Source organism: Microcebus murinus, chromosome 1, assembly GCF_040939455.1.
Source record: "Microcebus murinus isolate Inina chromosome 1, M.murinus_Inina_mat1.0, whole genome shotgun sequence".
Taxonomy (NCBI): Eukaryota; Metazoa; Chordata; class Mammalia; order Primates; family Cheirogaleidae; genus Microcebus; species Microcebus murinus.
The window spans coordinates 145,060,140-145,076,362 of record NC_134104.1 but is presented as its reverse complement, the minus strand read 5'-3'; the positions used below and the strand labels follow the sequence as shown (position 1 = coordinate 145,076,362).

The 16,223-nt window shown below is 36.5% G+C and overlaps 1 protein-coding gene and 1 pseudogene across 3 annotated transcripts in view; one reads left to right on the top strand and one right to left on the bottom strand.

Moving 5' to 3' along the window:
- Window positions 1-16,223, bottom strand: part of OXSR1 (oxidative stress responsive kinase 1) — a 95,652-nt gene that overhangs the window by 58,261 nt on the left and 21,168 nt on the right. For all 3 annotated transcript variants that reach the window (XM_076006414.1, XM_012756391.3, XM_076006422.1), the window contains one exon: window positions 8,402-8,543. In XM_076006414.1, the coding sequence (XP_075862529.1) occupies window positions 8,402-8,543 (142 nt within the window). The remainder of the gene's footprint in view (window positions 1-8,401; window positions 8,544-16,223) is intronic.
- LOC142872911 (E3 ubiquitin-protein ligase RBX1 pseudogene) lies at window positions 1,989-2,404 on the top strand (annotated as a pseudogene).

Here is a 16,223-nt window from a genome sequence, read left to right as displayed (position 1 = left end):
ACAGTTATGCCCAGACTCCATTACATGAGAGAAAGACAAAACAACCTTCTACAGCCATGTAGATCAGAGGTTGACAAACTATCGGCCATAAGCTGAATCTAGCCAACTGCATGTTTAAAAAAATAAATAAAGCCCTGCCTATTCATTTACAAATTATCTATGGCTGCTTTCATACTACAAAGTAGTGGTGACAGAGAACATCTGATCCATAAAGCCCAAAATATTTAGTATCTGGTCCTTTTCAGAAAAGATTGGCCAACCTCTGTATATAATAATGACCATCAGCATTCGCTAATTCTTGTGTGCTAAATACCATTCTAAGTATACTGTATATATTATCTCATTTAATTTTCACAACTACTTTATGAAGTAGGTACTATTATATTATCATCCCTATTTTACAGATAAGAAAAACAAGCCAAAGAGAAATTAAGTAATTTGCCAAAAGTCACCAGCAAGTGACAGAGCAAAGATCTGCATCTAACCAGTCTGCTTCCAAAGCCTGCTAAGAAAGATTGTGCTAATCAATGAAGTATACATGGACTCAGTATCAGTTACACTTTTTAGTCGCTAACTCAATAGAATTTGGGTCTGCCACTGGGATTAATATTCTTTGAATATGCTGTGTTGTCTTCTTTTATTTAATATATCTACATGTCTATTTTTTAAAGTCAAAGTATTTACTTTAGAGCACTGATAAAAGTATATTCTTCTTCCTAAATCTTTACATATAGAGAATTTCTAGTCAACAGTAAAATTATCCCTCAGTACACACTGAAGTAAACATAAAGGTCACCGCCTTTTTTAGAATGTAGCAAGCTGATTCATATCAAGTTCAGGTACAAAGAAACTCAGTCTTCGCTTTACTTCGTATGATTGTAACATTTACTTTGTAAAATATATCAGCTCTCATTTAACTAAATGAGTAACATCCTTTTTAAAAGTGACCTAAGAGTCTGCCATTTAAAAAGCATTACTTTGGGCCAGGCACGGTGGCTCACACCTATAATCCTAGCACTCTGGGAGGCCGAGCCGGGTGGATTACTCAAGGTCAGGAGTTCGAAACCAGCCTGAGCAAGAGCGAGACCCTGTCTCTACTAAAAATAGAAATTAATTGGCCAACTAAAAATATATAGAAAAATATCAGCCAGGCATGGTGGCACGTGCCTGTAGCCCCATTCCAAATTGTCCTACAAGTTAACTTAAAAGCCACTGAAAATTCTGTAAGCTTGAGCAAATTTCCTAATAAAGTTTCTTTCCTTCATCTACAAAATGAGACTAATAATAGTGATATATTAATATTGCTCGTGAATGTGGTAACACATAAGTTTTCTTATTTAGGAATTAATTTTAAGAAACAAAATGTAAATATAACAACTTTTTTATTTAGAGATTTTCTTTAGTATATTTCTTCAGATAGGAAAAAAAACTTATTCTTAGGACAATCTCAAGGCAAGAAAAAGCACATGAAAAATGGATCCTCCGGCTACAGCTGAGTGAAGAAATAGGTAAATCTACCCCCTTAAAAACAAGCTTAAAACTGGACAAATATGACAAATGACAAAACCACCACTTCATTACTTTGCAAATCAACCTGAGAAGCATTAATGCTTGAAAATCAGCTGCATTTTAGGTAAGAACAATGGGACACGGTGGTGTTCCCATCTAGGACTAACTCCATCACTCCCCAGCCCCAGCTCAGTCCACATGAAGGTTCCACTAGGGTAGACAGACCATGATGACTGGCAGCTTCTCTGCCACAGTTGAAAGAGGCTCATTTGATTAGAAGGGTGGGTTAACACCTACATCCTGTGACACTGTCAACTGAAGTAACTCTTTGAAGGCTGACTAGCACCAGAGGGTCAACAGTGGCTCGACTAGCCTATGGCTGCAGTCTAGATTAAGATAAAGATATTCTTGGGGGCCGCCGGGGAAATGAGGCGTGCGCTGCTGCGCAGGCGCAATGGCCGGACGACAGACTGTGTGTTTCTAAAATGGCGGCAGTGATGGATGTGGATACCCTGAGCGGCGCGGGCAAGAAGCGCTTTGAAGTGAAAAAGTGGAATGCAGTAGCCCTCTGGGCCTGGGATACTGTGGTTGATAACTGTGCCATCTGCAGGAACCACATTATGGATCTTTGCATAGAATGTCAGGCCAACCAGGCGTCTGCCACTTCAAAAGAGTGCACCATCGCATGGGGCATCTGGAACACGCTTTTCACTTCCACAGTGTATCTCGCTGGCTCAAAACGAGGCAGGTGTGTCCAATGGACAACAGAGAGTAGGAATTCCAAAAGTATGAGCACTAGAAAAAGAATTCTTCCATCAAGCTTAACTGTTTTGTTATTCATTTAATGACCTGTCCTCCTGTTACTAAAATACAAATTAGATAGAACTGTGTCTTTTCTGCCTTGTCTTTTTGGTTTGCTGTTCCTGTAGCCATATTGTATTCTGTGTCAAAGTCCAGTTGGATTCTAGAATAGACGCTGTCTCTTGTGTATGTGAAACAGTGAACATAAATGAAGCGTCCCCTCTTCCAAGGCTGAAAAGCCAGCTTTTGAAAGTAAAATGTTTGTTCGTTAGAACCGGAGCAGGGTTGTCCTATGAGCACATCGCTTAGTCGTGAGGAACAAAGGGGAGTGTGGGTCACTGGCACCTGAAACAGCAGTAAGCCCTGTCTTCTTCCTGTATGACAGCAGCTGGCAGCTGAATGAGGGATTCTAAGAACATGGGATTCGGTCATCAAATCCAATGAGTCCTGTTTCCACAGCCTGGTTACTGATGGCAGCCTCTCTCCATCCTATAACATGGGCTTCTAAGGACTAAGTAGTATCATTTGGGTACAGAATGAGGCTTTGTAAAATGTAAAACCACTATAAAAATATTAACTATGGTTGTATATGACATGTTGCTTACTCTTCTTACCTTAGAAAAATAAACTTTGAAAATTCTTAAAAATGTAATCTTAGTTGGCAAAAGGATAATTTATGAACTCAAAGTTAAAACTTGATGTCACTTGAATTAACAAAAAAGTTCAAGTTTCCTTGACCAGCACCTCCCCTTCACAATTTGTTTAAAATGTCTTGGGCTGTGGAAGCAATTGCCAATACTAATATTAATTCAATGGCTATATAGAATCTTTAAATGAGAAGCAGTATAGTTTGTTGCAGTGGTTCTCGAAGTATGGTCTGATGATTGCTGGGGGTAACTGAAAACCTTTCTAGGAGTTCATGAAGTTCTACCTCCAACTGCAAGTCTATGTGAAACTAGTTTTTCTTTATATATTTCAACCAAAGCAGTGTGTCAAATGAAGAAGCAGACGTGAGAATCCAATTGTCTTCTATTAAATCAGAAATAAAAGAGATTTACAAAAATGTAAAACAATGCTACTCTTACTAATTTTTATTTTGAAAATAATTTTAATAAAAATATTTATGTTAATGAGCAAAAAAAAAATAGATATTCTTGGCCAAAGATAGTAGAGACAAAGAGGACCCTGTACTCACATACTTCTAGCTAACCTGAGGATGTGCACATGAGCACTGGAGACTCCTAAGTACCTGTACAAAAGTGAGACCCTAAGTACCTGTCCAAAAGGCAAACTGGAAAATAGCCTGAACTTTGAAAATGTTCATTTCTAAACCCACAAAAAGATCCTTCAGTAGAAGATGGATGCCTTACTCCTTTGTGGTATTTGAGCACAACCTCCATCCATTAATTGGATGATCTCTAGGCTACACAGACACAGGGCAAACCAGACTTGAAAATAAAAACAAGAATTTTTTTTTAAAAACACAACAACTAGGCAGAGACCTATATCAGTGGATACACGCCACAGGGGAGAACAGATTTCATAGTTATCGCAGGCAAGTTAATATAAAAATTCTAAAGAAAAGAACCAAAAGGAAATTCTGGAGTTAAAAAGTATAATAACTGAAATGAAAAGTCTGCTAGAGGGGCTTAACAGTAAGTTCTAGAGAACAGAAGAATCAATAAACCTAAAGACAGAATTATCATTCTAAAGAATATAGAGAATAAAAGATTAAAAGAAAGTGAACAGAGCATCAGAGACCTGTGGAACAAAATCGAGCATACATATAATAGGAGTCTTCAAAAGAAAAAAGAGAGAAAAAGACATAAAAAATATTGGAAGAAATAATGCCAAAAATTTTCCAATTTGAAGGAAAAACACTAATCTACCAATTCAAGAAATTCAATGAACCAGAAGTAGAATAAATACAAAAAGAAAAGATCTATATCTAACAGCAACACAAACTGTTGAAACCCAAATGCAACACAAACTGTTGAAACCCAAATGCAAAGAGAGTATCTTTAAAGCAGCAAGAGAAAAACAATTCTTCCTGTAGGGGGAACATCAATACAATTAACAATTCACTTAACATCAGAACAATGGAGGCCAGGAGTTAGTGGGATGACATGTTCAAAGTGCTGAAGCATAAAATAGTCAACCGAGAATTCTATATTCAGCAAAACTATCCTTCAAAAGTGAAGACCTATTATTTATCACTGTTCTCCCCTTCCTCTTATTTAAAAAAAAAATCAGTTACCTTCAGAATCATGTCACTCAGTTTTAACACTTTCTCTCCCTTTGTTGCTGCCATCATTCAATTTCCCAGTTGTTCATTACAACCTTGCTTTCCAAATCATCTTGCCATTAGGCCAAGAAACTTCAATAATCACATAGACAATCCATGCAAACCCTGCCTCTTGGTTTACTGAAGCCATCACTAAAAACCTTCTCTACTCTACCTCAGTTCTCTACTTCCTCAATTTTTATGTTGTTATTACCAAAACTGACCCAATTACAAAATCAGTAATTCAGGTACCCCACCTTCTAACCATAACCCCAATTTTTCTAGATAACTATTCAACTACTTCACTATGATTACTCTTTGACTTCACTAATGTATGCATATATGTGCATCACCAATTCACTGATCTGTCTTGATTTTCCATTAGCCCCATTCTGTTTTCAAGATTTTAATCACACTCTGGCAACTGATTCCTTCTTGCCCTTTTGTTGTACAAATAGCCCAAGACCCAAACAGCACATGTTTAGCAAAATTAAAAGTCAAAAACTGAGAAAGAATGACTTTTAACATATAAAAATATCAGAATAAAAAAAGGAGTAGGAAACCAATAGAAAAATAGGCAAAGCCAGACACTTCACAAAAGGAAATACCAACTGCTCCATATCTGGTTCAACCTCACTAATAATCCAGTATTTCAAAATTAATACCATTCTTCATCCATCAAAATTTGCAAATTTAAATATTTGATAGGCAAGACTAACAAGGGTCCAATGAATCTACCATTCTCATACACTGCTAACAGGGGCATAAATCACTACATTTCTGAAAAAAGCAATTTGGCAATCTCTTTTAAGATTCCATAAAATGTGTTTTCCCTTTGACCTCTTATAGAAAGGAAGATTTTAAAAATAATAGAAATCACAGAGGAAGATATTCATCACAATGTTAAAAACAATATAACTATAAAATATTTGGAGAATGGTTCCATATATCACATAACAACATGTCATATTACACACTCGGAATGTGACTTCAAGAACAAAATAGATTTAAATAAAACTGTAGTGCTACTCCAAATCCAGGGCTAGTTCTGGTCCCAAAACAAATGATATAGGTTTACTTTTCCCTGCTCTTTCCCTTTAAATACACCTAAAATTCCCAGAAATAATTCAACAGACAATCACAAAAGAACTCTGAAAGGTAAAAAGAGGAAAGCAGAGAGGCCAGGGGACTCAAGACTTGAAGAACAACACGGCATTAAATTTCCCAAGTTTTCTATTAATCTGCTATAATTCCACATTGGGCAATAGAAAGTCCTGAAACACAGAACTGTCAACAGACATAGATGTAAAAAAAAAAAAAAAAAAATACCAAGCCTGCTCTCTCTTCTCTTGCCCTAAGAAGGAAAAGGACAGTCTAGCAAAGACCCAGGAGAGGAGTCGCATCCTGAACTCCATACTTGGAGTTGCAGGAGCACCCACTATGCCAGAACAAGTAGTGCCAATTAAGACCAGACAGGGCAACTTCATCCCCAGGCCCACCTCTAGAGCAGAAGGTAGGCCCATACCAACCACACCAGCAGCACTAGTAGGCAGAGCTGGCATTTCTCAGTTGTTCACCCAGCAGCAAAGGCTGATGCAGATCCAATGTTTCCCAACTCCCTACCCAGCAACAAAAAGTGGCCCAGTGGAAGAGCCTTCCATCTTCACAGGTAATACCAACAGGGATTGAATGGGAGCCCACTGGAGCCAGATGGCAGCCCACATGATGGGCTTGGGAGAGTGCTCACAGATCTATGAGCCCAGCATCTCCTCCCAACTCTCCACCTACCAGTACTAGGCCCAGGGAAGTCCACTCCACATCGAAGGTGGCATGAGCAGGAACTCAATGCAAGACCCAGCAATAAAAATCAGATCAGAAAAGCACTGCATAGGCTCCAAAAATCAAATTATCACTGGAACCACAGCCCACAAAAGTATACCAGGACCTATATACAAAACCTAAACAGGGCAACTGCCTACTAAAATGGATGATTTAAATAGGATCAAGAGTCTCCCTAACATAATATATAAAATGCTCAGGATATTGTTAAAAATATAAAAATCACTCATCATACAAAGAACCCTGAAAAACCTGAAAAAGAAAAGATAATTAATTGATACCAACACTGAGATGAATCAGATGTTGAAATTATCTAACAAGAATTTTAAACCAGCCATCATGAAAATGCTTCAACATGTAATTTGGAAGTCTTAAAACAAATGAAAAACAAAATCTCTGCCCAGAAATAGAAGTTATAAATAAGAACCAAATAAAAATTACAGAACTGAAAAATTACAACTGAAATTTTAAAAATCAATGAATATGTGCTACACAATAGAGAGGATACAATCAGTGAACTTCAGAAAAAATTAACAGAATTTACTCAATCTGAAAAAAAAACAGGCTGGAAAAAACTGAGTCTGAGGATAATGGTACAATAACAAAAGAGCTAATATTTGTATCATCAATTCACAGAAGGAGAGGAGAAAAAGGCATAGGGTTGAAAAAGTATCCCAAGAAATAATAGCTGAAAACTTCACAAGTTTGGTGAAAGACAAAAACCTACAGATGCAAGAAGCTTTGGGAACCCTCCCCCTAAAAAGAATCCAAAGAAATCCACATCAAGACAAATCATAATTAAACTTCTGAAAACCAAAACAAAGAAAAAATCTTGAAGGTAGCCAGAGAAAACAACATATTACCTATAAGTGAACACCAATTCAAATAGCGATTTCTCCTCTGAAATTATGGAACCCAGAATTCAGCAGCACATCATCTTTTAAGTGCTGAAAGAATACAACTGTCAACTATGAATTCTTATATCCAACCTAACTAAATTAGCCGAGCATGGTGCCTCATGCCTGTAGTCTCAGCTACTTGGGAGGCTTAGGCAGAAGGATTGCTCGAGCCCAGGAGTTTGAGGTTGCTGTGAGCTAGGCTGACACCACGGAACTCTAGCCCAGGCAACAGAGCAACACTCTGTCTCAAAAACAATATAATAAATTAAATATATATATATATAGATATATTATTCATTAAAAAAGAAAAAAACTTTAATAAAAAACTGTTATTTTTATAAAGAACTATCAATAATTTTGGAAAATACTGAAGACATAATATAAAATTTAAAAAACAAAATTATATATACAATATTGTTTTAAATATTTTTAAGCACATAAAAGAAAATGGAAAGCAATATTCCAAAATGTGACCAGGCGCAGTGGCCCACGCCTGTAATCCTAGCACTCTAGGAGGCCGAGGTGGGTGGATTGTTTGAGCTCAGGAGTTTGAGACCAGCCTGGGCAAGAGCGAGACCCTGTCTCTATTAAAAACAGAAAGAAATTAGCTGAACAACTAAAAACATATATATAAAAAATTAGTCGGGCATGGTGGTGCATGCCTGTAGCTACAGCCTCGAGAGGCTGAGGCAGGAGATCTCTTGAGTCCGGGAGTTTGAGGTTGCTGTGAGCTAGGCTGACGCCACGGCACTCTAGCCGCGGCAACCAGAGTGAGACTCTGTCTCCAGAAAAAAAATTCCAAAATGTCCAAAATGTTATCAGTGATTGCCTCCTGGTAAGAACTTAAGAATTTTTGCTAGTTTTATATTTTCCAATTTTTCTAAAGTAGCCGTTACTTTGTAAATACTTCCTAGTGTAATATTACCAGTGTATAATTAGAATTCAAACCACAATGTATTACAACTAGTGATACAAAAAGTTAACACTCAAAGACCACGATTAATTCTGTAAAAGAATGGGAACATCTTCAATGAAATGATATAGCACAAGAATGTCATCTTTTACATACCTGTGAATCTGTCCATTTTTATGTAGGTATTCCAACCCTTCCAGTACTTCTCGAAGTATTGTAGCAATGGTAGGTTCATCTAGAACTCCACTTTTGTGTTCCCCCTTTGCCACAATATGCTTAATAATATCCAGAACAGAACCTGAAAACAGAAGGTATAGTTTTTTAAAATGTTTAACTTATTCAATATAATTCAGATCCATTTTGGAATCAAAACATACATGAACCTTTTCATAAACTGAATTGTGTAGGAAAGGAAAAACAGCAAATGTGAGGAAATATATAAGTTTAAAATTAATAATTTATTCTCAATTCCAATCTAAAACATAAAAAGTAGCCTGCTAATATCCAAATAGTATGTTATGTCAGCATCTCCTTTTGACTTCTAATAAGAATTTGGAAAAGGTAGTAGAGAATATTTAACCACCCACCCCTGAAGAATTCTTAGGTAAACCACACCCATCAATGACACCCCAGTATAAGATACCACAAACCAGTGTAGGCTTTCAACACCAGATTCAACTATGCTGTGTTGAGTAAAGATGTAAAAACATAGTTGAAGTGCAAATCAAATCAGAGATGAAATATTTGGAAAGATCACATAGATATAAAAACTAACTTAAGGGCTAAAATTATTTTTCAGGTTAATAAATGATAGAAAGAAAATAGGTAAGGCAAAGACAAATATGAAAAGAATAAAAATGGCAGTTCCCTTTAAATAACAGACCAGATACATTATCAATCCCATTCTTCCTAGGATAGGAAATAATGCTCCTACTAAAGACTGGTGGGCGAGGGTGTGAAGACATGCACATAGTAATTAAAATCACTGAGTACTGACTACCAAAACTGATAATTATAATCAAAAAAATCTGTCAAGATTCATAAGATTTATGGCAGTACGATGGCCCATAAAAGATCACAGAATTAAAACAAAACAATCTCCAATATTAGAAACTGTGCCAAGATGTCTGGAACATAACATAGACTGCACTAGTAAGATTCAATATCCATTTCTTGGCACAAGACCTCAATGCTCAAGACTAAAATCTAAACAACCACTTACACAGTTCTGTTGAAAACTCACCCTACTGGATACTTTTACTTCACCCACTTAAAAATTCCAAATACACGGAAAGAAGTGGTCTAGACGGAATTCTCAAAAACAAGAAGGATTGAACACGAGCTTACTTTAGCTCCCACTTAAAATCCACTAATTTATTAAACTTGATTTTTAAAAAAGGCATAAACCCATAATGAAAAAAAGTAACAGGAAAGATAACATAAGAGAGATGGCAACAATATTCTGGATAATAGAATACAGAAAAAGAAAAACTGACTAAGCAGAATGGAGAAATATGAACGTCAGTGCATGTAGGGGATGTGTGCCATTTAGGAAATAGTGATCCTTGTAGAATACTTTGAAGTCTGGTAATGTGATATCTCCAGATTTGTTCTTTTTGCTTAAGATTGCTTTGGATATCCAAGCTCTTTTCTGGTTCCAAAGTGTAGCATTATTTTTTCTAAATCTGTGAAATATGACGTTGGTAATTTGATGAGGATTGTATTGAGTTGGTAAATCACTTTGGATAGTATGGACATTTTAACAATGTTGATTCTACCTATCCATGAGCACAAGTATTTCCCTTTGTTTGTATCTTCTGTGATTTCATTCCTCAGAATTTCGTAGTTCTCTTTATAGCAATCTTTCACCTCCTTGGTTAAGTATATTCTAGGTATTTTATTTTCTTTGTAGCTATTGTGAATGGTATTGAATCCTGAGACTTTGCTGAATTAATTTATCAATTCCAAGAGACTCTTGGTGGAATATTTCGGGTTTTCTAGATACAAGATCATATTGTCAGCAAAGAGCAATAGTTTGACTTCCTCCTTCCCAATTTGGATACACTTAATTTTCTTCTCTTGCCGGATGGCTCTAGGTGGGACTTCCAGCACTATGTTGAACAGAAGTGGTAACAGTGGGCATACTTGTCTTGTTCCAATTCTTAGGAGGAATGCTTTCAATTTTTCCCCATTCAGTATGATGTTGGTTGTGGATCTGTCATATATGGCTTTTATAATTCTGAGATATGTTCCTTCTATGCCTAGTCTGTTGAGGATTTTCATCAAGAAAGAGTGCTGGATTTTGTTGAATGCCTTTTCTGCATCTATGGAGATGATCATACGGTCTTTGTTTTTGTTTCTGTTTATGTGGTGAATCACAAGGCTATAGAAACCAAAACAACATAGTATTGGTACAAAAACAGAGACACAAACCAATGAAACAAAACAGAGAACCCAGATATAAAACCATTTACCTACAACCAACTGATCTTTGACAAAGCAAACAACATACACTGGGGAAAAGAAGCCCTATTCAATAAATGGTGCTGGAAAAACTGGATAACCACAAGCAGAAGAATGAAATAGGATCCCTACCTCTCACTACTCACAAAAATTAATTCAAGAGGCATAAAAGACTTAGATCTAAGGCATGAAACCATAAAAATTCTAGAGGAAAATGTAAGAAAAACTCTTATAGATATCGGCCTAGGCAAAGAATTTATGACTAAGACCCCAAGAGTAATCATGACAACATCAAAAATTAATATTAATAAATGACCTAATAAATGGGATTTGATTAAACTAAAAGCTACTGCACAGCTAAGGAAACAACTACAGAGCAAACAGACAACCTACAGAATAGGAGAAAATATTCGTAAGATACACATCCGATAAAGGGCTGACATCCAGAATTTACTAAGCAAATCAGCAAGAAAAAAACAAACTCTATTTAAAAGTGGGCAAAAGACATGAACAGAAGCTTCTCAAAAGAAGAAAGTGGCCAATAAACATATGAAAAACTGCTCAACATCACTAATCATCAGGGAAATGCAAATTAAAACCACAATGGGATATCACCTTATCCCAGTTAAAATGGCTTTTATTAAAAAGTCCAAAAACAATAGAGGCTGGCATGGATGTAGAAAGGAACGCTTATACACTGTCAGTAGGACTGCAAATTAGTACAACCTCTACGGAAAACAGTATGGGGATTCCTCAAAGAACCAAACGTAGACTTACCATTCAATCTGGCAATCCCACTATTGGGTATTAATCAAAAGGAAAAGATGACTTTTCATCAAAAAGATACCTGCACTGGATTATTTATTGCAGCACAATTCACAACTGCAAAGATGTAGAATCAACTGGATGGAACTGGATACCATTCTCCTAAGTGAAGTATCTCAAGAATGGAAAAACAAACATCACTATTAAATTGGAACTAACCAATGAGCACACATGCGCCCGGAGGGAAGTAAAACTCAGTGGAAATCAACCTGGGAAAGGGGGAGGAGATGCGGGGCAAAAACCTACCTAATGGGTAGGTACAATGAACACTATTTGGGTGACAAGCACACCTACAGCCAGGACTCAAGCATTACAAAAGTGATCCATGAAACCTAAAACATTTGTACCTCCTTAATATTTTGAAATTAAAAAAAGGAATAGTGATCCCTACCCAGTAAGAGTTCAGAACTACACACACAAACAAAGTACTGCATAAGGGAAAATGAGGAGAGAGTGAAAGAAAGTGTTGAAAACAGGAAAACTAGTCAAAAGTTCAGATAAGGGAAAATAAGATTCCCAGATCCCTCCTCCTCCCTGTAAGCCAACCCACTAATACTCTCCACCTCCAGTAGGAGATAGGCAGTTTAGTCTCTAGAGACAATGAACCAGAGAGGTGCCAGACAGTGTTTCCAGATAGCTTTTCCTAATACATTATTACATTGGTTCTTTCCCCTCTCCATTGCTGGGATTCACAAGTTGGTGATCTAAAAGGGGAGAGGCCTAAGGGAGAAGTTTGTTCTACTTAGTTCAATGACCCACACATTAATCTCCAAAGCAAAGTGATTATAATAATGGGCCACATGCTCCACTCTTCCAAGAAACCCTGGCCACACAAGTACTGCTTAGTAAGAAGACATTCATATAAACACTGATCAAGTTCCATGTTTGTAACAAAGAATACCTAAAATAAGGAATGCAAAGGAAAAATTCCTACTGGAAATTAAAAATGAACACAATCTATTCATTTAACAATTAAGCCCTATTATATTATATGTAAAATCTACAACTAGATGTCACAGAATATGACAAGATACATATGACATGATGGCTTACTTTAAAGGAACTTCCAATCTGGTAGATCAAAGAAATGGTGCAACAAAGATTTTAAGGCACGTTAAAAAGTTACTAATCTGTAAAGAGCTTGAAGCAGGAGTTCCTTTTCAAAATTTTAGAAGATTTTTATTGATTTCACATTATCCAATGAGCAACAGGGAAATGAAAGCAATGCACATTCCCAGTCTATGTCCAGAACAGACATTCTGAACAAAGCTTACATAAGAAACTTCCTCTTCTTTGGCATGACAATTTCTTTTTGGTTTCAGTCTCCTCCCGACAAAATAATTTTTGCAGGTGGAGGAATTATCATGCCATTAAGACCTTCATCTTTAACTGACAGATACTGGTTCTGGAAGGTTCCCCCTTCTTATCCATTTGTTTTCTTCAGCATCTTGTAACCTCTAACTAGATGATGATGGTGCTTGCAATCCTCCTTCCTTAAACATCAAAATTACACAAAATAGGCCAGGTGCAGTGGCTCATGCCTGTAATCCTAGCACTTTGGGAGACTGAGGTAGGAGGATTACTGGAGCCCAGGAGTTCAAGATCAGCCTGGGCAATAAATAGCAAGACCCTTAAAAAATTAGTTGGGCATGGTGGCACATGCCTAAAGTCCCAGCTATTCAGAAGGCTGAAGTAGGAGGATTGCTTGAGCCCAGGAATTTGAGGTTACAGTGAGCTATGATCAGGCCACTGCACTCCAGCCTGGGCAACAGAACAAGACACTATCTCAAAAAAAAAAAAAAAAATACATTAAATTCTTCATGTCAACTAAGAGAAAGGAGAAGAAAAAATATGCCATGTGATAAGCATACTGTCACTGAATGACTAAGTTAATGCCTGAAGAAATGTAGGAATGACAGGGGAAGGTTACAATAGCATATATGATATTATGTCCTCAGGCACAATTTGTAAGAAATATTCCACAGAGGTCATCAGTTCTCAAACTTTAACATGTGAAGGAATTACTTGGCAAGCTAGCAAAAAAATGCAAATTCCTAGACCCTACATACAGATTGTCATTTAAGAGATCTGAGGTAAGGCTTAAAGAGCTGCATTTTAAAAGGCATTTAACAACCTAGGCTACTTTGATGAAAGCTGTCTATTAAAATCTAAGCATGGCTGAGGCATGGTGGCTCATGCCTGTAATCCTAGCACTCTTGGAGGCTGAAGAGGGAGGACTGTTTGGAGCTCAGAAGTTCGAGACCAGCCTGAGCAAGAGTGAGACCCTGTCTCTACTAAAAATAGAAATATAGAAAAAATTAGCCGGGCATGGTGGCACATGCCTATAGTCCCAGCTACTCTAGAGGCTGGGGCAGGAGGATTGCTTGAGCTCAGGAATTTGAGGTTGCTGTAAGCTAGGCTGACGCCACGGCACTCTAGCCTAGACAACAAAGCGAGACTTTGTCTCAAAAACAAACAAAAAACTCTAAGCATTTCTCAGAGCAAAAGCAAATAAATCAAATAATGGAAAATAAGGGTATTTGGTACAAATTTTCTAACAAAGCAAAAAGTTTAAATGTAGATCATCTATTCCCTCAAAAAGATCTGCTCTCAGCCTTCATAGCCTGTGGCACAGAATATTTAAAAAGCAATGCAAAACTTTAACTTCCAGGAAAATCATTACTGAATATCAAAATAATACTGACAAAATAATAATAATAATATTGACAAAGTAGTGAAGCAGCTACTGGCTTAAGATACATGTTAAATCTGACAATTATAGCTCAGTCAAATCAATTACTTGGTTAACATGTCAATTTCTCAATTTACTTCTATGAAAAGATACTCTTTGAATACAAAATGAACTTGTTCAATTTAGTTACTAGTATCTCCACTAAGAAATTTTAATCAATCTTTATCCACTAGGGGTTATTGTTTGTATCTTTCTGAGCCACAGAAAGTTGGAAAGGCCAAAATTTGCTTGCTTTCTCTAAGTATTCCATTTCAGACCAAAAGACATTGCAGAAATTTAAAAACCCTCTACTGCTGCTTGAACTTTCAAAGCTGGTCACTAATATCAGATATTTCACCTGGATCCTGCTAAAACAAGGAAGTCCTTATGCATTTTATGTCTTAGAAAATAACAAAATTGAGGGCATTCCTAAATCACTATCTAAGACAATGAATTTAAATTAGATCTCTGCATTTTTACACTTACTCCCTTTAAGTGCTATAGGTACTCTTTTTTCCTCTCAGAAGTTTTCTTAATTACTTTGATTTCTAAAACTCTTACACTGCAGTTTGGTGCTAATAAATTGTAGAAATAGCTCTTTAGACCAAAAGTGCTTCTAATTTCTAAAGTTTAACTTCTGGTACTAATAAGTCCCAACATACAACATCAGGATTTTAATTAGCAAAAGATAAGAATATTACAGTTATAAGGAGGCATGATGAAAAGATAATAGTGACACACTTAAACTTATTTTAACCAGATGTCCACCTGGTTGATGGATTTAAGAGTGATCGTTATTATTCATTTTATGATTTAATTAGTTTATTAAATTCTACATCAGTACAATGTTGCTACATCAAAAATATGCTTTTAATATTTTGAGGGAAAAAGTTAATATGAAAAAAGGTCCCTTACACATATTTCTGTTAACTCTGATTATTTATATATTTTTTAATTACTCAAAGGGAGTCCCTGTTTATCAGTAAGCCTCATCCAATGGTCCTCTTCTCTCACTTCTTCTGCCCCAGACATGACTCTCCATCAGTTCTCGAGATATTCCATTGTCCTCCATACTGCCCACGTCCCCTTTCATGCAGTGTTCCCTCATCTGGATCATATCTCCTTCTCTTCCCCTGACACCACCTCCAACCCCTATTTCACTTGGCTAATTATGCTTTGGGTCTCACTTGGACATCACTTCCTAAGGAAAGCCTCTGTTAATACCACCACATTCATTCTCCCTCAGTAAGATTAAGTTCTCCTGGAACTTGCTCCCATAGCACCTGGTACTTCTTCACAGTACTCTATTCACTTGAATTACTTAATTCTCACCTTTTATTATTAGCTAAAAGACCCCTGAGAACAAGAAATTGACAGTTTTATTCACCACAGTACTAGTGATAAATAAGTATTTGATTAATGGCATTTTAATTGAGCTATAATCCTGACACAGTTTCCTACTTAGAAAAATTTTTTAAGCTGTGTTCTAGTTTTTGTTTTCTAAATATTGTTTAATGTATCTCTTTAAATGCTTATTCACTTATAACAAAATATTTCTTTTTCCTTAAAAAAATACAAAATTTTTAATATTTAAAAGAGTTATTAGATATAATGGTTATGTTGACTCATAAAAATGTAAGTAACTATAGAAAGTTATGACTAGAACATGTTTGAAAATTATCCTCTAGGAAATTTCCTGAGTGCTAGGCTGGAAAAACTGGGCACTGTCCCAGAAAATCTTAAGTCGAGGAGGTATAAAGAGCTACATTTAAAAGATATCCTACGCATTTACATTTTCTGCCCCTTCCGTGATCAGGACATATGTTCACTGAGAGAGGAACAGGAATTCTTAAAAACAAAAAAGTCATTCTTGGCGGGGCATGGTGGCTCACTCCTGTAATCCTAGCACTGTGGGAGGCCGAGGCAGGTGGATCATTTGAACTCAGGAGTTCGAGACCA